At 46.6% G+C, this 23,901-nt stretch overlaps 1 protein-coding gene across 1 annotated transcript in view; it reads right to left on the minus strand.

The window, feature by feature from the left end:
• Positions 1-20,206, minus strand: part of DAP (death associated protein) — a 48,897-nt gene extending 28,691 nt beyond the window's left edge. Inside the window, exons 1-2 of the mRNA XM_070411898.1 lie at positions 20,026-20,206; positions 9,821-9,920 (exon numbers count right to left, since the gene is read on the minus strand). Of these exons, the coding sequence (XP_070267999.1) occupies positions 9,821-9,920; positions 20,026-20,080 (155 nt within the window). The 5' untranslated portion in view covers positions 20,081-20,206. The remainder of the gene's footprint in view (positions 1-9,820; positions 9,921-20,025) is intronic.
• Between the last annotated feature and the right edge of the window lie 3,695 nt (positions 20,207-23,901).

The raw sequence follows: 23,901 nt of genomic DNA on the forward strand, positions 1-23,901 counted from the left end.
GGTACTATTCACATATCATATAAGCCACCATTTGAACCAGCTTCAAGTACAATTCAGTGGCTCTTTTAATATACTGACTCTTACGCCACTGTCACCCCTATCTAATTTCAGAACATTTTTATCATCCCCACAGAACACATTAAACAGTCACTCCCTAGTCCTCTCCCTCTCCCTCTCCCCAGCCAGGTATCTGCTTTATATCTCTTTGGATTTGCTTATTTTGGACATTTTATATAAATGGAATCATATAATATGTGGCCTTTTTGTCTGGCTTCTTTCACTTAGCATAATACTTTCCAGGTTCATCCAATGTTGTAATGTGTCAGCACTTCATTCTTTTTTTACTAGAGGCCCGGTGCACGAAATTTGTGCACGGGGGGAGGGGGGGGGGGTGGCCCTCAGCCCAGCCTGCACCCTCTCCAATCTGGGACCCCTTGGGGGATGTCTGACTGCCAGTTTAGGCCCAATCCTACTGGCAGTCAGACATCCCTCTCACAATCTGGGACTGCTGGCTCCTAACTGCTTGCCTGCCTGATTGCCCCAAACTGCTCCCTTGCTGGCCTGATTGACACCTAACTGCTCCCCTGCCAGCCCGATCACCCCCAACTGCCCTCCCCTGCAGGCCCAGTTGCCCCCAACTGCCCTCCTCTGCAGACCTGGTCACTCCCAATTGCCCTCCCCTGCAGGCCTGGTCGCTCCCAATTGCCCTTCCCTGCAGGCCTGGTTGCTCCTAATTGCCCTCCCCTGCAGGCCTGGTCCCCCCCAACTGCCTTCCCCTGCAGGCCTGGTCGCTCCCAACTGCCCTCCCCTGCCAGCCATCTTGTGACTCATGACATGCGGGTGCCCATCTTGTGACGTCATGGGGACGGCCATCTTGTGAGAATGTGGGGGTGGCCATATTGTGATGTGAGGGTGTGATGGTCAATTTACATATTACCACATTATTATATAGGATGGCTGAATCATATTCCACTATATGGATATGCCATATTTTGTTTATCCAGTTATCATTTGGTGGGCATTTGGCTTGTTTCCACTTTTTTACTGCTGTGAATAATAATGTGATAAACATTCACGTAGAAGCTTTTGTTTGAACACTGTTTCAGTTCACTTGGATATATACCTAGGAGTGGAGTTGCTGGGTCACTCCATTCCATGTTTAACTTTTTTAGGAACCACCAAATTGCTGTCCACAGCAGTGAGGTCTTCTTTTTTTGTTTCTTCTAAAACAAGTTTTTTATTGTGGCAAAACACATATAACATAAACTTTACCATCAGAACCACTTTTAGTATACGGTTCAGTAGTGTTAAGTATATTCACATTGCTGTGACACAGACCTCCAGAGCCCTTCTGTCTTGCAGAACTGAAACTCTATGCCCATTAAACAACACTCCCTCTTGCCCCTCCCCACCACCCCTGGCAACTCCCATTTTATTTTCTGTCTTTATGAATTTGACTAGTTTGTCCCTCTGTGACTAGTTTACCTCACGTAGCATCCATGTTGTAGATGGGATAAGGGTTCTTTCCTTTTTAAGGTCGCATAGCATTCCACTGTATGGATATACCATGTTTTGTTTATCCAATCTTCTGTCAATGGACATTTGGACTGTTTCTACCTCTTGGATATCATAAATTGTGCTGCTGCAAATTTGTGCAAATATTTGAGATCTCTTTTTCATTTCTTTTGGAGATATAGCCAGAAGGGGACAAATACTTCTTTTTAACATAAAAAACTTTGTGGATCTTTACCAGTTTGGTGTTTTGCCCCATCCATTTCCCCCTGGGATGTGAGTCATCCCTTTGTCCAGCATCTCCATGCTGTATGCTGCAGACGCTCCTGCCTGTTAGTCACCTATAGTCACCCCAATTATCAGAGCCACTGTGGTGGCATCACAGTGCTTGTGCACAAGTCACCCTTATTTTACTTAATAATAGTCCCCAAATCATTCACACAACTTTTATTACATTAAATTATAATTGTTCTATTTTATTAGTTATTGTTGTTAATCACTATACCTAATTTATAAATTAAACTTTATAAGTCTGTATGTAGAGGAGAAAAACATAGTATCTCTAGGACTTGGTACTATCTGCAGTTTCAGGCATCCACTGGGGGTCTTGGAACGTGTCCCCTGTGGATAAGGGGGGGTTAGTACTGCATTTTTTGAGTGCTCTGCATTCTGAGACAGTTGAAGTCAATGGAGTCTATTTAAATAGAGGGTTTAAAAATTTCAGGCATAGTAACTGTAATGTAATAAACTCAATAAAGGCTCTTGTTTCTCTGTAGTTATTCTTATACGCAGCATTATTCTATGAAGTTAGTACATGTTTCATCCTATAAAATCCAACCACTGGAGAGTTTATTTAAATTCAGTTCACATGTTTATGTAATAAGAAAACACTGTTGATAAATACTGCAATCCTTTGAGCAACACTGTAAAAAACAAAAGAGTCATCCGTTCCAAGAGGCTGCCGCCAGGCCGCCAGGCAGATGTGCAGAGCAGTGTCTGGAGGGGAAAATTGATAGCTCCACTTCCTTCCTCCTCTCCTTCCATCTGATAAGAGGAGCTCTCCCGGTGTGGAGGGGAGTGACAGTCTTGTAAGGAGGTTGGAGGCCAGCGAAGGGAGAGGGAGCCAGAAGGGGTGCTCAGAAGCTCATCAATCACACCTGATTTCCGCATCTGTTCCGGAACCAGATGTTGTGCCAACACTGCCTCCAACCTAGTTACCAGCAGCCTGGGCACTGGAGAAAAGCTGGGCCTTCAGCACTTTCCTTCTCCCTCCCAAACCCAAGGCGTCCAGCCCGGCGCCTGTGACATATGGAGGCCCATATGCTCCCTTCCTTGGCAGAGCAGCGAGCCTTTGACTTGCTACCTGTCAGCCTTGTGCCTTCCTCTGGTGCTCATCTTCATGAAAAAAGAACTCAGAGACTGAGTTCCTGACAAGGCTAAAGCCCATGACTTCTAGGACACAACGTGCTGGGTCACACACATCATACTCTGTGTTCATTGGGCAGTTCTGGGAAACATTTTTTTAAAATGCACACGGTTGTGTTCCTATTGATCATCCTAATATATACATAGCCACAGGCTTCAGGGGAAATGTTTAATTTATACCGCATTCAACAGGAACACTGGTAGTGGAGCCACCACTAAGCAATCAAGGACAAGGCAGTTCTTTGTGCTTGAGAGGACAAATGAGATAAACATGCGAATCTATTTACATTATTTTTAGCTAACAAAAACACCAGATGAATTAAGCTTTCTCCCAATTTACTATGTGGACTGTCTTGTTGTCTGCCTGACGGTCCTCAGGGCTTTGGAGGAAGGAGTGGGGCACCACCTGCAGGTCCCTGCACCCCTTCAGCTGCTTCCAATGTCCTGCAACATCTATACGACACTGTCTGGCTAATGGGGTAGTGAACTACATTCTCTAGTTTTATCCTTGATATATCCCAAGCACCTAGAACTGTACTCAAATGTATTATGAATGGATTTTACATAAATTTTACAAAATTAACAAGTAGCTTAAAAAAATTCCTGCACAACAAACTGTTGGAGGATAAAAACACAAGTGAACAATAATAAAAAAGTTACACGTGTCCTAGTTTAAGTACTTCATGAGCCACATTACACATCTAATCAGATTTGACAAGAAGCTGCCTCCCCCACAAAGCCTGAAATCACCAAGAAGGTCATTAGAAATTTAGATTTAAACCTAAATCATCAATGAGAACCCTCACCTCCAGGGACCTTGAGATAGCAGTAACTAATATTATAAACTCATAATGATGAGCACAACATTGAAGTAGTGCTTATTTCAACTTTATCTAACACATTAATATCCATTTGCATCCATTTTATAATTTATATAATGTTAGGATTGTATGAGGTATAATTTGAAATGAATATACACTTATTGGGGTGCAGGCACACAAACCAGTCTTTAAATTGACGGGCTGCATGATCAAGCCTGAGCCCCCACCCTGGTCTCAGAGCATCACCTGTCCAAGGAGGCAGACTGTGCTCAACTGGGCAACTGTCCGCTGGCCTCAGCTAATAAATTATTATTATACTGCCACTGCTGCTGGCCTGTCAACGGAGCTGGGGACTGCCAACCGATGCCTAGTGGCATGAGGTGCTGCCTGCTTGTAATGGGTTGAATTGTGTCCCCCGCCCCAGATTCCTATGGTAATGCCCTAGCCCCAGTCCCCAGAATGTGACCTTATTTGGAAACAGTTGTTGCAGACATAATTAGTTAAGATGAGGTCATACTAAAGTAGGGAGAGCCCCTAATCCAATATGCCTGGGTGCTTATGGAAAGGGAAACTGGATGCAGACAGGCACGGGAGAACACCAGGTGAAGGTAACAGTTATGCTGCCACCAGCTGGGGAGCTACCAACAGCTGCAGAAGAGGCCTGAATAGATCCTCCCTCATGTTTCAGAGGGAGCGTGACCCTGCTGACACCCTGACCTGGAACCTCAGGCCTCGAGAGCTGGAAGGAATACATTTCTATAGTTTAAACCACCAGTTTGTGGTCCTTTGCACGCAGCCCCAGGAAGCAGACACATTGCTCCTAAAGAGGAAGCTAGACTAGGAGGAGGCTCTGCCCACTAAAATGGGGTAAGAGTGAGTTCCTCTGAGCCCTTGCAGAGCCACGGAGAGTGGTGCTGCCATTAGGACGGACTGCAGACTGTAAGCACAGACAGACTCGCCCTCCCTAGCAGCCTCTCCAATGCCATCAGCGTGCTCCCAGCCAACTCGGGTGCCTTCACGCTGGTGCCTGTGCTGTTCTGACAAGCCCCATCCTGCTTAGTGCACTTCCTCAGGCTCTGGCACTACACGTTATTCCTGCTTGGAACATGCAAATCTATTTACATTTATTTTTCCTGCTCTGGCCCTGGAATTAACCACTTCTCCAAGAAACCCTGGTTCCCTTGATTGGGTAATGGCATTTAAAACCAAGATCTGGGCCCTCAGGATGCTCATGGGTACATGGGTGTCAGTTTTTGTTTTTTTTGGTTTTTTTTAGATCTTCTCAGTGAACACAGCTGGGAACAATAGGTGTGCATACTAATCCTCCCCATCTTGATCTATTTCTGCATGTATGTATATGAGTATATATCTATTATCCATCCATCTATCCATTCATGCATCCATGCATCCAAACATGTATCCATCTACCTATCCATCCATCCATCCACCCAACCACCCAACCACCCAACCACCCATCATCCATCCACCCACCCATCCATCCATCTATTTAAAACTAGGAGCTCATACTAATACTTCCAATTCCAACCCAACACCACAAAGTTCATTTTAATCTTCTCCCTTGCCTATTTGTAACCTCTTTCTCTGACAGTGAGCAACTTGGCTCTCACTACCCACAATATACTTCCTTATTTGTTCAATCTTAGTATACACATCAAGCAATTTCAGAATCGCTAACCCAATATACTCCTATAAGAAACACATTTACTAACTGGAGTATACCATTTATGATTTTTTTTAACCTTATAGTACTTAATGAAAATACTGTATCCAAAGTTTCTTAGGTTAGGTTTTTTTCTTTTCACTCCTTTCAATTGGTTATAGTAACTATGTAAACATTTGTATTACAGTTAGGTTCATCTGTTAATGCTTGTATCCCAATACAGGTCTTTCCCACATGACGGGTGGTTTGAACTGTATGCTTATTTTTGGGTTATGTGAAACAGGACTGCAATCCTAATCAGAGCTGTAAAGAACTGAGCTCAGCCCACTCCCAGTCCACACCTAAACCCTTCCATTTCTAGTTCATTCTTCCTGTCACCTATCTTGTTTTATCTTGTATCAAGCCAGATTCATGTTTGGGCTTTGTACTTGACAGGACTTCAGTACATGTTCGACACTAAACTGTTTTCTTTAGTGGCTCCTACTGAGTCCTGATTTCCATGCTATGTCTGCAACTTCTTTACATAATGCAACTTGCTTAACAAAAGGCTTTGAGGAAAATCACGGCTTTCCTTAATTGGGCCAGTTCTAAGATAGAAACCAGCAGCCACTCAGGAAAGTATCTATATATATAAAAGCCTAAGCGACCATTAAGACCAAACAACCGGAATGACTGGAACGGCCAGTCAACCAGTCGCTATGACGCATACTGACTACCAGGGGGCAGATGCTCAACGCAGGAGCTGCCCCCTGGGTCAGTGCGCTCCCGTGCCCCCCCTACCTCCCCGGCTGGCCAGCCAACCTCCCGAAGGCCCCTCCCCACAGCTGGCCGGCCCACCGATAGGCCTCGATCACCAGCCAGGCCAAGGGACCCCACCCATGCACGAATTCGTGCACTGGGCCTCTAGTTAGTTAATAACAGTGAAGCCTATTACTCCTCTTGGATGTGAAGGGCCACAGGTAACTAGAAGTCTGCTGGATGGAAATTCTCGAGCAACATTTTCAGAGTTCTGCTACATCCCTCCCCCTGCTTTTAAAAAACATGTAGCACCTCAAAACAATTTGACAACGTGGGAAATTATTTGTAAATCTCTGAAAAACTTAAGATTGAAAGGATTAAGAGTTGTATAAATATTTGCAATAAAAAATTACAAGTAAAAGCTGTGGTATTAGTACTTTTGGTCACAGAACAACCTCTTTAATGCTCTAGTTGTTCATTGTCCCTGTAATCAGTACTTGATTATCAGATTAATGAGGAAGGGAGCCACCAGAGATGAATGGGTAAACATAAAACCAGTTTAAAAAACTATGGGAAGAAAAGCCAAGTGTTTTGCAAGGGAGGAAATTGGCACCAGAGACCATGTACTTGTTTTCATATCCAGAGAACACTTGAATCCAAACCTGAAAACATACAAACTTCAGGATGAGGGTAATGTGATGTGGAAGTCACACACCATGACGTTTCCAAGAGAATAATTAAATGTTTGACAAATTCTGCAGTAAAGATAGGCCTTTCCATATGTGAAGTGTTTCTAGTCACTGAAACCTCGTTTTACCCTGACAATTAGACCACCTACTGATGTGAGGCTGCACGGGTAGGATTATGGGCTTGAGGAATATGGAAACGGTTATGGGCAACCCCATAATTTATTCGTTTATTTTATAAGGGGATCCAGAGTCACAGTCTATGTTGATCCTAGAAGTATTCTGCCAATTCAGGGGACTTCAGTAGCATATTAGAGGCAGGGGCATCCAAGTCAAGACAGACTGAGGGATGACTCCTGGCCTGGCCACTGCCAGCTGTGTATCACTGGGTTGGAGAGCCTCCTAAGCCTTGGTTTCTTCATCTCTCTCATGGTCACAGTCATATCAACGCATAGGTGTGTGAGCTTTAAACTCAACGTGAAGCACTCAGCAGTGCCCAGCACAAAGCAGGCACACCATTGGTAAGCACAGCCTAGTGGCTAAGGGTGAGGTCTCTGGACCCAGCCACCACTGCTAGGATGCTGGCTCAGCCAATCATTACTGCGTGAGCTTCGAAAAGTTACTTGCCCCCTCTAAGCTGCTGGAACAGGGCCAGACTCGTTGCACTCTAAAATATTAGGGAGGATGACTGACTAGAACTGTTCAGTCAGCCCGGGAGAACACGGGGAGAGCCCGGTGGTGGAAGTAAACCGGTACACAGAGCACCAGGTACACAGAACATAGGTCAACAGCTTGACTCCACGGAGGCTGACCCCACCCACCTGCCCATGGTATGTCAAGAGCGAAGCTGAAGTCAGGAGGACAAGAGCGAGCACACCTACAGGAAACCTATGACAGCCACTGGGCTGCAGGGAACAAAGAACCCTTGCTCATGTGCTATGCAAACCCTACTCTGAAGTCAGCCTGCTACACAATCCTTGGTTCCAGAGAGAACACACCTTTGTGGTGAGCGCGATGCTAAACTCTAGAGTCCTGGGTGCCCGCTCCCTTCTCTGCAATCATTCATTCTTTGGCATATTTATTTAAACGGCGCATCTTCCATAAATGCCACATTCCACCTCATGAAAAAAATCAATAGAAAGAAAACACATGGGCTGTTATGTCCTCATTTCTAAACATGATAATAAACTATCACCTCTCACTGTATTGACACTGCTACATAGGAAAAAGCTATTTGTACCTTCTGCCACTTACAATCACATGAACTTTCTGGAATTTTTTTTCCAGGCATGGCTTTCTCTCTCATCCTCTTTCTTCCCTCTTAAGGAAACAAGTGGATATGAAGAAAGGACATCCTAGGTTTTCTAGTGCAGAAATACCACCAGGCCCACATGCTCTCATCCTCCATTCAAGGATCTTCTGAAAGTTCAGTTTCCTTATAACTCGTACAGAAGCAAAACTTAATCTGAACTGACCCAAGCATGTAGATTTGAAAATGTGAACATCACACCAGGTCACAATACACTGCCCGAAACCCCACTAAGGGCTCTGATTGGAATGTGCACTCTTTTATTCTCCTACAATCTGTATCACTGGTCCAAAAACCCCTAAATTTTTCACTGAACTGAAGCAGGCCACAAGATTTTCAGACCCAGGATTGTGGATCTCTAGGTGTTACTGATGCTGTTATGTTACAAACACAGCTTTGTGAAAATAGCTGGTGAGGAAGATAATGCTAGTTTTCTTTAAACCACTTCTTTTAAAACCGGAACTTGGCTGGACCTTCAGGTTGCTGATCTCATGATTTAAAATGGGAAAGAGTCACTCAGGAACTTCGCCCCAAATTTTGTCTATCCCTCAAGTGACTGCAGGGCAACTCATAGCATCCAAAGATTGCAGAAAATATCCAGAGATTCAGCACATACATGAGCGGACCTGTGGGGCCCACATGGGGCCACCAAGAATATGCATGTTCCTTTTTAGGGGGCACAAGCTTGTGGGAGCAATTCAGTTGGAAGCCTGGCCTGCTCAGGACCCTGTAAGGCTTGGGTTTAAATTCCTGTCCCATCCACTTGCAAGGCACACAGTGTGGGCAAGTTTATCGTCTCTCTGGACTTGAGTTTCCCATGGGTAGAGCAGGAGAATACCACCTCCTATTAAGGACTACTGGACTGAAACTAAACAATGCGCCTAATCCACAGGAATACAGGTTAGCTGCTTTCCACACCCTTCCTACACGTTCTTTCCTCCTCTGGGGGAGACACCGTCTAGCGACAAGTTGTAAGGTAGAAAGCTCAGTGATCACGTTCTTCTATGTGGACAAGCTCAGGGAGGCATATGCATTTCTGGTGCATGTCTATTATAAGGTGGGAGGATACAGATTGATACCGAGGTCCTTGAACCAAACTTGACATCAGAACCTCCAAGGAAAATAGTTCATTAACAGAGATGGGGGAATGCAGGGAGACAAGCTGTAATGCAGGGAGAGGAGCTATCTGGGACCAAAGGGGCTGGGACAGAGATGTCATTTAGGGACACCTGGGTGTGGCTGTGCTGATTCTCGATTTGGCTGAAGAACTGGGAAAGCCCAAATGCATGTGGACCTTTTTACAATCAACAGTTCTCTCCCCTGGCTGCACAGAACACCAGGCCTACCCAAGATTCAGCTGATATGGCATTTTCAAGGTCTCCAGGCTGCTGCCCACAGATTGAAGGCATATGCTCAGATGCAGCCAGGGAGGGCGTGTTCCAGGTGCCCCTTTCCTCCCCAGGCTGAGAACACAAATATTCCCCCCACCCCACCCCACCCCTCCTGCTGATTAGAAAAGGAAAAATACACAGCAGGGGCCCCAAATAGCCCAGGAGTTATCAGAAGCACAGGACAGAGAACAAACATTAATGTGTAACTGAATAAGTTATTTGTGTCACACGCCCGAGATTCACCAGCACTCTCCTACCTGGGCTCGGTCTCCCACTCCTCCTCGTCCTTGTCTTTCTCTTCTTTGGTGTCTCCAGAATGCGGGTGTTTCTGCACGATTCGCATTCCACCAGCTTTCACTAGAAAGATAGCGAAGAGGGTGTGGTCAGTGTGGAAACGGAACCTCCGGAGGATCAGGGGAACCAGCTCCAAAGTTTTTAGTTGCCCCATGGCCACCAGTTAGTTCAGATAACCTGGCATCAATGGCAGTGATTAACAGAAAGTTAGTGCTGTTGGGGGAAGAGTCACTATGACATAGCACTCAGCCCAGCCTTACTACAGATCCACTTAGAAACTCCCCATGGCTCCTGTTTGCTTTTGGTCTCATAAGTATTTCATAAGAGCAGTAGTGTAACCAGAGTACGAATCATTGGACAGAGTGGCTGTTGCTTTAGGTCCTGCATGTCTTCTTGACACAACAAGATCCTACTGAATCCCTGCCCTGTGATACTTTCTCAAATAATGATGATGATTTAAAAAAAAAATTCTGACTAGTCCTGCATTAGTTTTTATTTTTCAATTATAGTTGACATACAATATGATATTAGTTTCAGGTGTACATCACAGTGACTCAGCATTTACAAACCTTACACAAAGTGATTCCCATGGTAAGTCTAGTACTCATCTGTCACTATAGTTATTACAATATCATTGACTATATTCCCTATGCTGTACTTTACATCCCATGACTTATTTTATAACTGGAACTTTGTACTTCTTGATCCACTCCCTCTTTCCACCCATCTTTCACCCTCTCCCCTTTAGCAAATAACAGTTTGTTCTCTGTATCTATGAGTTTGTTTGTTAGATTCCACCTGTAAGTGAAATCATACAGCATTTGTCTCCAATGATGCTTCTGATGGGGTGACACAGCTGCAGGTGACATGGGGCAGCTGCTGCCACATTCACAGAGGCTGCTCAGGTGGCAGCCAAGGCGTCTGCTGAAGCCCTCCCCAGACTGTGCTGTGAAACCGAGTGCTGGTGGATGTCAAGTTAGTTTTTTAAAACAGCTTGACATATAATTCACATACAATTCATCCATTTAGAGCGTACAACTCAATGGTATTTGAGTGTATTCAGAGTTGTACAACCATCGATACGATCAACTTGAGAACATTTCATCTCCCCAAACAGAAACCCCAAATCACAAGTGGTCACCCCCTAATCCGTCCTCTCCCCCAGCAACCAGTCATCTGGATTTGCCTATTCTGGACATCTGACATCAATGGAATCATAAAATGTGTGGCCTCTGCTGACTGGCTTGTTTCATCCAGCATAATGTTTTCAAGGATCATCCATGTTGTAGCATGTGTCAGTATTCATTCTTTTTTATGATTGAATAATATTCCATTGCTTGGGTAGACCACATTTAGTTCATCCAATCATCTGCTGATACACATTTGGTTGTTTCTTCATTGGCTGTTGTAAATGATGCAGCCATGAACAACTTGTGTACAAGGTTCTGTGTAGATACATGAACATATACCTTCATTTTCTTGAGTATACACTTAGTAGTGGAATAGCTGGGTTACAGAGTAACTCTATATTTACCATTTGAGAAACTCTAAAGCCACAGCATCAATTTCTATTCCAACCAGTCTGAGGACTCCAATTTCTCCACATGCTCACCAACACTTGTTACCATCTATCTTTTCAGTCATTACCACCCTAGTGGGTCTGAAGTGATATCTTATTGTAGTTTGATTTCCATTTCTCAATGGCTAATATATTAGTACTGTTTTGTAAGAAAAAAACAAAAAAAATATGGACTCTAGGATTTGTTAAGTGTGGGAAATGCTAGGTTGAACAGCATTAAATGGGTTTCTTCAAGCCAGATTTCTTGCCCCCTAGTGTGCATTATGAAGCTCTGTGAGGCACAGTGTGCTGTCTTTCCCAAATGCCGTTGACCACAGAACTTTTATCCCAAGTTATCATCCTTTAGGACTATAGTGTTCCACAGGATAGAGTTTGGAAATGCTGGCCCTGTTTAAGAAAACCAGCCTTATGTGGTCACTAGACTGGGCTTTGTGTCAGTAAGCTCCTCCATGTCCTCACCTATGTGGTCTCAGACTCGGCCCCTTAAAGTCTCGCTGTTTCATCTGCAAAAAGGGGATTAGAGCAGCATCCTAAAATCTACAAATCTGAATGAGAAGAGGCTATTGAAATCCTAATCCACAATGTGATGGTGTTTAGAGGCGGGGCCTTTGGGAGGTGATTAGGTCATGAGAGTAGAGCTCTTAAAAATGGAGTTAGAGCCCTTATAAGGAGACCCCAGAGAGCTCCCTTGCCCCTTCCACCAGGTGAGGACAGAGAAGAACCAGGAAACGGACCCTCACTAGATACCAAATCTGATGGCACCCTGACCTTGGACTTGCAGCCTGAAGAGCTGCTGTTTATAAGCCACTGGTTTGTGGTAGTCTGTCAAAGCAGCCCAAATGGGCTAAGACAGAGGCGTGTGGTAGCCTTGGCACAGGCAAGAATATGAGAGAAAGCAGAGCCAAGCAACTGCACTCATGGCCCCCAGGCTCAGCACCGCCCCCCCCACCTTACCCCCCACAGATGTTTTCAAGAAACCAAAAGTAAAAAGGGCTGTGCAAGTGACTACAAAGAAAACAATGCATGTCCAGGTGACATTTCAAATAACCGTCAGCTGAAGCTCACACGGAGTGGCCTGTCCACCCCTCTGTTGAAGTAAGTCCACATGACAAAGCTCAATCACTCTGCATTAGCCCTTCCTTTAACTTAGTTTATAAAAACAATTAACTTCACCCATCTCTCACAGTATGTGTGGTAATTAATGCAGCCATAAAAAGTGGCAATAAAAATAATAACTCAGGGCTGAGACAGATTCATTTTAACTTGAAATCCTGCCAAAAATATGACAGCATGTATTTATTGGGATTGTTTTATCATTGACACTACAACTCTTCATTTGTGAAAATATAAAAGCAGAATTATTTTTGCAGAAATCTTTGTGGAATATTGGCAAATATAAGTATTTTTATGAAAGACATAACAAAAAAATCCTAGATTTTTGTTGTGGTTGTTATTCAAATGAGAGCTTCAAATTTAAAGAATAACAAGCTTCCTCCTAGCAGAAGTGCCAGGCAGAGGTTAAGGGCATGGATCCTCGAGCCAGACTCCTGGGCTCAGGTCTCAGCTCTGCCCATGTGCTCGCGTGCATGCATGTGTCTGGGCAAGTTGCTAACTCTATCTGTGCCACAGGGTCCCCTGTGTGTGAAGAAAGGGTGACAATGCTCTCTCCCTGTCCCCCAGGGGTTCGCTGAGGACTAAATGAGCTAACACACGTGACACATTGCCAGTGGGGCTTGGCACACGGCAAATGTTCATCTGTCATCTACTCTCATTGAATGGGTTTTAACAATTGGCATCTAGTACTTGGAGAGACTTCAGTCTTCGAGTCCTTGGTATGTCAATGTCTCCTCACTGCCGTGTCCTTATATGTAAACTGCAGATGCTACCACGACTCATGGGGCTGTGAAGGAGTAAGTGACACCCTGCAGAGTGCTCCACACACGGCTCTCCACTGACCTTGTCAGCTCCCCCTCACCAGGACGGCGTCAGTGCACCATCTCAGCAAGGAAGCTTCTGGAGAATTGCAGAGCCTGGATAACTAACTTTGCTGCTCTTCACCTCGCTATGTGCCACTGGCCACATGTCCTCGCACTTTACAGTAACCCTGGGAGAAGGTCCCCAGACATGAAGTGGGGGAAGCCAGTGGCCCCGTCACAGAGCCAGGACCGCAGAGCTGATCTGACCCCAGCAGCCTGTGCCCTGAACCCCTCCCTGCAGGCCTTTCCTCCTCAGACCTTCCAGGAAACAGAGTATCATTGCTCCTCAGAGAAACACAAAGTGCTGGCCTGTGGGCAGGTTCTGGGCACTCTGCGCCCAGGTGGGGGTGGACTTGCCTTTGATGTTAAAAGTTCTCTGTGGAGCAGCTTCCTGCCCAAGGGGCAAAGGGAGTGAAGGACGCTTGCTCCTCAGTCAGACTTGGCCAGGTAAGAAATAATGAGGAAGCAACTAACCACATACACTCCCATGGCCAGGCAGCCCCTCGGGTGTTGGGGTGCCTCCTGGGAAAGGGAGTCACCGATAGCTCGCTCTCTACTCCTGCTCAACAGGCTGGAAGACCCATCACTGGAAGACAGGCAGGGGGATGAAAGGGGTCTCCCCAGGGCCGCTCACGACTGTAAGTGCCCCATGAACCAGGGTGTGGGTTTTAGCAGGAAGCGGGAGGGGCTGTTAATTCACACAAATGTCCCCAAAGCACTGACTCAGGTGCTAGAGGTAGACTTGCAAGTGTATGTCAGTTTCGTTCTTGCTGAGAGAGCTACTGGAATGTTACTCAAAGGAAAGCCAATCTACCAAATAGGAGAGGACTGTTCAGGTGGGAACAACACAGAAGACCATCAGGACAGTAGTCCAAGAGTGACCCTACTCATCTCCGGCACAGCCATGCAGTGGCAGGTAAGCAAAGGGGAAAGGACCTGGCCTGCCCTGGGACCAGTGAGATGAGGAGGGACAAGGCCAAAGGACCATCTCAGTGCAGAGAATGGCTCTACCAGGAGAAGGAAGACTCCTGGGCAAGCAAACATTTCTTCATGTCTGTGGGGGCTGCTGGATCTGAGGTGGGAGCCCCACAAAGAGAAAGTGGGAGAGGCAGAGAGAACCTGTGGGGAGACTGGGCACCCCAGATGAAGAGTTACGGGGAACCCAAGAAGAACCCTGTTCCCGAGACCAAGTGGGGTCTTTCAGGTCCATGGGTGGCGAGTGGAAGTCATGGCTTATGCTAAAAGATGAGCCCCGGATAAATTATAGAACTTGTACCCCTGATGTCTCAGAAAGCTGAGGAAGATGGGAACTGCTATTCTGCACTTTGAATCATAGTTTGTCAAGGTGGGAAGGTTGTTAAACCATACAGGGGCACTCCATTCACTTTCCAGAGGTGGCCATGAAATTGAGAGCTGTGCTGTGTGGGCCTGGGCCGTGGAGTGTCAGATCAGAGCTCGACATGCCATGCTCTGTCTTCCACAGTAGTGTGCACTCCATTCCACAATGTGGCTGTGACACAAAGGACAGACTGCCTGGTGACGGGCCCAGAGCAGCTGTGGGGCTGTCCTGGAGTTAAGGGAGGCTGATTTCAGGAAATCCAGGGAAAAATAGGATCCATGACTGGAGATGCTCTGGAAAAGCCTAGCACTGGGGGCTGGCTAGGTGTTCACCCATCCCAACCCCAGCCTCCCTTGCAGTTGGTTTGAGGCTATTTGCCTGGGTTGTGGTCAAGTAGGGAGAAAAGAACCCGTGGTAGGCAGCGTAATGTCCCCACCCTACAGATGTCCACACTCATGTTCCTGGGCCCTGTGAATGTATTGGGTGTCATGGCAAGGGGCATTAAGGATGCTATTTCATGGTTTTAAGCTGCCCATAAAATAAGATTATTTTGGATTATCCAGGTGAACCCATTATCATCATTTGGGTCCTGCAATGCAGCAGGGGGAGGAAGAAGAATCAGGGTCAGAGTATGTAGTTGAGAAAGACTTGACCAGCCATTGCCAGCTTTGAAGATGGAGGAAGGGGCCACACACCAAGGCATGGGGCAGCCTCCGGAAGCTGGAGAGGTAAGAAAACAGACTCTTCCCTTGAGCTTTCAGAAGGGACCAACCCTGCAGACACCTTGATTTTAGCCTGGTGAGACCATTTGGACTTTTCACCTGTAGAAGTGTAAGATAATAAAGTTGTGTTCTGTTAAGCCTCTGTTTAACATGCTTTGCTACTGCAGCCACAGGAAACTAACACAGTGACACATGCCACTCATAGGCTGAACCATAAGGCATCTTTAACTCCTGTCTGATTAATATAACAAAGAATTGAATTATTTTGAAATCACTACAAAGAGTAAAGTGATCTATTTCTCACTTTACTTTCAATAAGTACAATTGTTTTCTACTTCCATTTGACTCAGGTCTAGAAGGGCTGTGAGGACTACTTTTCATAACCTTATGGGAACTAATAATGTTCAACACGATTACATATTAGGTTTATGAGAACTGTACTGACATATGCTTTGGCTCCCCTGGCAAATGGAGAGGACCGGGGCCAGCAAAATGTATTTAATAAAGAGATGTTAGCCACATCACTGCCACCAACTCATGAAGACTGGAAGAAATGAGTAATCGTGTGGCTTATAATTATGTCCTCCTTCTGCCAAGGAACCCTTGGACTATTAGATGAGACAGAACCTCACTAATTCTAACTCTGCTAGTCTGCATTTGCAGTAGCTCTCATAGAACAAGCAGTCTCCCGCCACTTCTCTGCAGATGTTCCGTAGTCAAGAGCAGTGGAGAGGACTGAAATGATTAAGACCGATTACCTCCACAGCATACTGCCAGGAGGCCAGGACGTGGAGCAGCACCATCCCCACTCTTCAGTGACGTGCTCTATATTTGCACAACCCTGTCCTACACACTGCAGAAGCCTGTGCAAACGGCCTCATCAATCTCACACCCTGGGAAGAGACACAGGGCATGTGATGGAGCACCTTGTGCAAAGGGCTGCTGAGGTTCCAAGAGGCAAAGGACCTACAGGCTGGTCCCCCTGAACTCACTAGCTTTGAAAGAAGACACTCCAAATGATTTGGCCAGTTCTTAAAATGGAGTTGTCCTCTTTATCCCAACTGTAAGGTAATTGTCAGTTAATGAGTGAACAAGAGGCAAGGGCTTAAAATAGTGCCAGTGAAGGCCAGCAGAATGCACCACCATGAAATATGCCTCTTTGGCAGAAGGGCTGTTTTGAGCTGATTAAAACCAGCAGAGAAGGAAAACCTCAGAAAATTGAGAAGCTATCGTTTTGTAAGGGACATTTACATTAGTAATGGAAATTTCCCTGTGTAAGTATCTCCCTCTCTGTACTAGAAAGGGAAGCAGGACTACATCACAAGAGAACCTGAAATCTGTATACCAACCTTACCCTGGTTTACCTGGCTTTTTCTGGAAAACTCCCATAACTGGCTCCCTACTCCCCAGTGTTTTTTTTTGTTTGTTTGGTTTTTTTTGGTGTTGTTAATTCTCACCCAAGGATATTTTCCCATTGATTTTAAGAGAGAGTGGAAGGGACGGGGAGAGACAGAGAGAGAAACATTGATGTGAGAGAGACACATCGATTGGTTGCCTCCCAAACGCACCCTGACCAGGGCGGGGATTGAGCCTGCAACTGAGGTATGTGCCCTTGACCGGGATCAAATCCAGGACCCTTCAGTTCACAAGCTGATGTTCAATCCACTGAACCAAATTGGCTAGGGCCCCAATGTTTTTCTTTTGTCTTTAGTTGAAGTTGGTATTTATGGTGGTGGCTTGGGCCATTTCAGGGAATTACTCAGTTTTCTTGGGTCTCTCCCATGTGTAGAGGAGGTATTCCTGTTAATAAACTTCGGTTTGTTTTTCTCTTATTAATCTGTCTTTATCACAGGGGATGGAGAGAGGTGTCTCGGCCAGGAACCTAGAAGGGTAGAGGGAAAATTATTTACCCTCCCCTATACCAGGCACATTAACACTCAGCAAATGTTGTTACTACTTGCACTTATGATGCTATCTAAACTGGATGAGTCACACCTGCATCCCTAGTGCACACTGGAGACAGCGCAGAGGTAGAGAACACTGCGGGCCCCGCATGCTCTGGGGAAGTGAGAGGTGCTAAGAGGCTCTGAAGAAACTCACTCAGAAGCTACTTATTGTGTATTTTTGTACCAGGCACTGTGCCAGCTCCTGGGGATGAAGATATCACTAAGACCCAATCCTGGAAGCAAGAAGAGAGGCAGACACGTGGAGGTAAAGGTTACAAGGAAACAGCTAATTTTGTGAGAATGCACTGGATACCGGTTCAGACAGCAACAACGAGAAAACACAAAAGAACATGAAGATAGTCATAAAAGATAATTTTATTGTTTCCGATTGAGGATTTAAGCACAAGTCTGTGTTATCCAATTTAAGCACTTAATGAAAGTGTACCCAAAATTTTCAAGGCTGTTATTTTTGATTTATGAACTGTGCTCTTGGCTATGCTTGATACTTATCTTTATTATAGTGAGTTGCCTTTATGTTTGTTTGTTTTTAACATCAACTCTGCAGTATGTCCTATTCTCTGGCCACGCCAGAGTAAATAAGAATATCCAAATACCCCCAGCTTTTTGCTAAAAAGAGCTTTCCCACAGGAAAGTGGATCTGAGGCAAAATACTGCACATGACAAAAAGTCCCCTTCTAACCTATACCTCTGGACCAAGATGCCAGGTTCTGCCTCTAACTCTGGGCAAATATGACTGGCCTTGGAAAATGGGGAATGTCAGTGACGGTTCTTTAAGCAGTTCCTGTGAGACTGGGACCCCAAAGGCTACAGGATCTTCCATGAAGTCACTTGAAGAGGTTGTCTGTGGGATTAACTGCCCTTGAACTTGGATTCTGATGAATGGAAGGGGGGAGCTCCAGTGAGAGTTACAGTTGCAATGGTAGCTCTGCTCTACGATGACACCTCCCATTTCATAGATTAGGAAAACTGTGCCCTAGAGAAGTGATGGGTCTCAAAACTTAGAACCCAAGTTCATGGCTACACCAGCACAAATAAGTTGGCTCCTCTCCCCTTTAGCATAAATGAGCTATTTAATTTGTAATTCACAAGGCCTAGCTGTTTAGAATTCGAAGAAAACCAAAGTCTTTCATGGAATTTCTCCAGGGAGTTAATATGCACAGTTTACATCTGTGATCTTAAAAATCTCCACGTGGAAATGCCTCTATGTGCAACTTAGTTACTACTACCTTGATTTGGTCTCATCCCAACTTACCCGCTTTACTGCCACTCCTTACCCTGGGACAGGGGAGTGTAAAAGAAAGGCGTTCAGGTCTGCAGTGCTGCCAGGTCATCAGCAGCCAGCAGATGGGCACGGACCCACTGAGGCAGACACTAAAGGAAATCTCTTTGAGGTACTTTTTATTTTTATTTTTTTAAAACGAATGGAACACAAAGGCCCCAAAGCCCATTTCCCACTACAGCGGGACTACTTTCTAAAACCCCATGCCCGTTAAGTCGCAGGCATCGGTTAGCCGTTTTCCTTCCCTACTCCAGGCAGTTTTTGGTGGTTGATGAGAGCTGCTTTCAGCAGTGCAAATATCAGCTCGGAGTATTTATTGGAAGAGCGGCCCTAGTCACGTGTTCACGCAGAGAACGAGGGCCCTACCCTGGGGGACGGCGGACATACGGAGATCAGGGAGTCTTTACTACAAGAAGAAGGTGGCATTAATGTGCCCCACAAAGCAGCCAGGCCCCCCGAGGCTTCTGGCATCAGGAGACGGAGTTTATAACACAAAGGTGTGCAATCTGGACCCTAATCCCACACGTGGAGGGGGCCTGGCCTCTGGGACCCGGGCACCTTCCATTCTCCCCCAGGGTCCTTGCACCGGCATCGGCTGTCATTCCAAAGGGGAGCAGACCCGGAAACGGAGCAGCCGAGCAGCTGGCACCCAGCGCGGAGCGAACAGGAACTGTCTGTCCTGGGACCGAAAGGGGCGAGGAAAGGGGCGAGGCGGCGTGAACATAAGGGCGGCTCGGATTCACATTTTCTATGCAAGTCCTTCCTGGGTTTAACTTCCTTGGCCCAGAGTTTAGAATTTGAAAACACAAACAAACAAGAAAACACTCCAAAACACTCCCCCAAACCCCACTTTTGAGAAAAGGCTGGATGTGAAAGCAACTGGTGGGCAAAGTCATACTGAGTGATTGATGGTAAAAATGATTTCCGTCAACCGACCATCACCACCTTGTCATTAAAAACATTAACTTTTGGGTCGGCTACCCGGTTTTCCGAAACATCTGGACATGCTGCGTTCACCGCCCATTATTATTATTTTTTGGAAGTTGTGCAATTAGGCTTATCCAAGTCCTTCCCATTTGCATGCAACTGCCACAGGCTTGCGATGCTTCCCCAACTTGCAAGAAATGGGTTTTGCCAAACGCGGGGTTCAGTTTAACTGAAGACGCCACGAGTGAGCAGGTCCCAGGCTGGTGAACCAGTCCCCGCGCCTGGCGCCCGGGCCCGCCCGCCCGGCGCCCCGCGCCCGCGGGTTCGGACCGGCTCTCGGGACCCACGACGGGAGGGAAAGTGGAAAACGAGTCATTACCAGCGGGCGGGTGTCCAGCTTTCGTCTCTTGCTTCTCCTCGGGAGGCGAAGACATGGTGCGACCGGCGCGGCTGGGACGGCAGCGGAGGTGGCGGCGGCTTCGTGGGTCGGGAGGATGTGCGCACGAACCGGAGCCAGGTGGCAGCGCGCGTGAGGTGGCGGGGCCGCGCGCGGGAGGGGGCGGACCGCGGCCGTCGGGGGGCGCGGCCGCTGCGCGCCGACGTGGCGCTGCCAGGCCCGCGCGCGGCTGCGCGTTGACGTCACCGCGCCCGGCCCGCCCCGCCCCGCCCCGCCCCGCTGGCCTCCGCGTGCCCTGTGTACTGAGCATGCGCAGTCGGCAGCGCCACGTCGGAACCTTTGGCCGCAGGCGGAGGAGGAGGGGATCGCGGGCGGGCGTGGCGTGGCGTGGCGTGGCGTGTGCGGTTGGGGGAGGTGGGCGCCGAGGCTGGCGAGGGCGGTCACCGGAGGTTGAGAAAGGCCCAGCTTGAGGATGGCTGCTCCACCAACCCCGCTGGGTAGATGGTGACAGCGGTGGAAGCGGAGCCGCCACAGGGGCCGCCCCGGGGTCTGGGGTGTGTGGTCAGGGGACCGCCTGCCAGATGCCCTCGCCCAGCTCCCGCTTGGAGTGACTAATAGGTGGGAAATGACCCCCAGGCCCGAGGGTAGCAGGGATTTGTTAAAACGCAGAAGGGCAGCGCTCTGAAGCCTGGACGCCTGGACCGAGTTCTCGGAGGGCTGAGTCTGTGCCCACTCCCTCTGCCCTCTTTCCGTTGCCAGGGGTGGGGATTCTGTCCAAAGCGGACCTGCTGCTCTTGTGACCTGGTTCGCATACCTCTCGCCTTCTCAAGCACTTGGCGATGACAGTTATCCTTTCCCTGAACCAGTCTCGTCTTGCTGGACAGAGTTCAAACATGCCTGATGTCTTTAGAAAAGGGAACACGCTATCTCTCTTGGTTGGACCTTTGACAGTACAGCTGCCCAATGAGGTTCGGCACCTCACTCGTGTCACACACGCCCCCCCCCCCCCCCCCCCCTAGTCCAATCCATCTGGCTGTCATCCAGGTTGCTACAAAGAGGCTGGCCCCAACCATGGACACTTCTGTTGTCAAGGTTGCTCATGACCTCCAAGCTGCCCAATCCAATGGTCACCCTTCCGCTCTCATCCCACCTGATCTCAGCAGCGTTTGACCTGGCTGACGGTCCCCCTTCTCCTTAGTTTCTGGGATGCCACATAGCTACCCAGCACCCAGTGTTGCAGCTACCTTGGCTGCTAAATCTCAGTAGGGTTGGCTGGCTCCTGTTCGCGATTTCTAAACCTTTGAGTATCCCAAGGCTCAACACCAGCTCTCTTCTCTATCTCGAGACTGTCTCAGTGGGCACATGCAGACCCGGGGGCATGACTATCATCCAAACCCTCTTGGATGCCAAATCTGCAAACCCATTTCTCAATTCCTGCCCCTCCCCTAAGCTCCAGACTCACACCCCACCCCTCCTCCTTGGCCTCTTTACCTTGTATGTCTAACACAGCGTTGCTAACTCTGCATCACAGTGCACAGAGAAATGAGCATACCATACGTTGATCTTGGACTTTCCCTCTCACATTTAGATATAATTAATATTTAGATATAATTAATATCTAAATGTGAGAGGCAGGATAGCTGTTGGCCAGGTGGCAGTAATGATAATAGTCATCCCTGTCATGCACTCACATCAAAACTTGCAGACAGGTATCAGTAGTTCGGAAGAAAATCCTGAAGTCGGTAGTGGAACACTCCTAAGAGAGACAGCATGGCCAACACTCTTGAAGGAGCAGAGTTACAGATACCGCCCTGGATTTGGAATGAAAAGAAGCTTTAAGAACACCTAATCAACTGATCTTACGAATATTTTTAATGTATGTGCAATAGTGCTGTATGGTTAAAACATCATGTCTTAATAAGTCAAACTATTACTAAGAAGTATAAAATAAAAATTCCATGTTAGAAAACATTGTTTTTGTTTATTTGGCAGTATTTCCCCCCTGTGGTACATAAAGTTGCAGGTTATGCTTGATGGCATCTTCTACTTAATGGCATATGGTATTTCTAGGGAACCCTGGGATAAAAGAAGGATCTTTCTGAGGAAGGAGCCAAGCTAAGGAAAGGCCCCAATAGCCCCAGACACCACTGGGCTGCACTAAGGCATGAGAGAATCCATATCTTTGCCTGAGACCTGGTCTGGGGCTACAGTGATGGGGACACTGGTGTAAGAGCCATGTCTAGTTTTACAAGTTCAAAGCAGAACTCCCGATTCACCCACCAACCCACAAATACCTTTCCATCTAGAATAAATCCCACACTTCTCATTACAGTGTGGAGCAACTGTCTAATGAACATTCCTATTGAAGAAAATACTGTTGTTTAAGGAACATAGCTTGAAAAAACAACAACCATATTTCCAGTCTCCCTGGCCATCTTTTCCACTGTATTCCCAGCAACCAAACACAGAGTGGGCACAGAAGAAACATTCAGTAGATATTCTCCCCCATAATTGTGGAGCACAGGTACATTTAATTTCTTACCACTGTTACCTAATGGAGGAGCTGCAAGTAAGGACAGAGAATGAAAAATATAGTGCAGAGTATGGAGATAGCATTAATACAGGAGACCACTGATCATTGTGAGCATGTTTGTGTGTGTATGCATGAGTGTGCGTGTGTGTGCACGTGGGTGTGTCCAGCACCACCAGTCCTAGATGCTGAGGATAAATGTCAGTCACCACCCAATGGAAACTTACTATGTGGATTTGCACACTCAATAGATATTTTCAGAATTGCTGAGTGAATAATCCTATGTGAAGCTCACTATAACTGAAAGTGAGGCAGATTAACTCATTTTACCAAGAAAAACAAAAGCTTGTTGGACTTAGGTGGGACACAACTTCTGGGACCAGAAGACGGATTTCAAGGCCCAACCACATGTTCCCCATTGTTGGCTGCCTTCTGAGTAGAATTTTGGGAGCCGCTTCCCCTTCTCTATGTAGACTGTTTTCTAACCCCAAATGGTGCTGGATCTAAGCTACTACTTAATGTGAATGCTGTAAGCACTGGAAAAAGTACTCAAAGAATAAACAGAAAATGCAGATTCTCTTTTCATAACCTTGGCTACATCACTGAAACTTTCTGAGCCTCAGTTTCCTTCTCTTCCTTCAGGGATGGTGTTAGAATTCAAGACTGACTAAGTGTCGAATACAAGCTCATCTGCAACATCCCATTCACTCCCCACAAGATCCTGACATGAGGGCTTCTCCCCTGACAACCCCCTCCCCCATGGAGGAATGGAGCCTGTAAGCACAGGGTCTGGTAGCCCGTGTGGGGAGACCAGAGAGAACCAGCTCTCTCCATCGCCTTGGTTGCACATTTGGAAGTGCTTTGTAAACCATAATATACTATAAAATGTACTGTTCTTACTGCAAAGGGAGTTTTCATCAACATTCATGAAATACACACATTGGTCCATGGCTTATTAAAATAACCCCACCCACCTATCAACCAGTTTGATGAACATTGCTTTCTTATTCCGGGCTGACCCATATGTTCTGTTCTCTTGTGCTGTTGTCCGATGGGAATTTTTACATTCCTATTAACCACACAAAATTCTCTCCCATTGTTGATATTGCTCAGAAAGGGAGGGCAGCAGTCATTCTCAACTTTGCTTTGTAAAAGTCAGGATATTTCTTATTATTTTATGGAAGTTTTAATAATGTCATAGTAAATATAACTTATTTAACAGCCACACATACACATACAACACTTGAACAGGATATGCATGTCCCAAAGTAAAACATGGTAAGACAGGTCTTGCATGTGTGTGTGTGTGTGTGTGCACACACACACAC

This window comes from Myotis yumanensis, unplaced genomic scaffold (assembly GCF_028538775.1).
Source record: "Myotis yumanensis isolate MYYU_CA2020_CCGP unplaced genomic scaffold, mMyoYum1.0.hap1 SCAF_4, whole genome shotgun sequence".
Classification (NCBI taxonomy): domain Eukaryota; kingdom Metazoa; phylum Chordata; class Mammalia; order Chiroptera; family Vespertilionidae; genus Myotis; species Myotis yumanensis.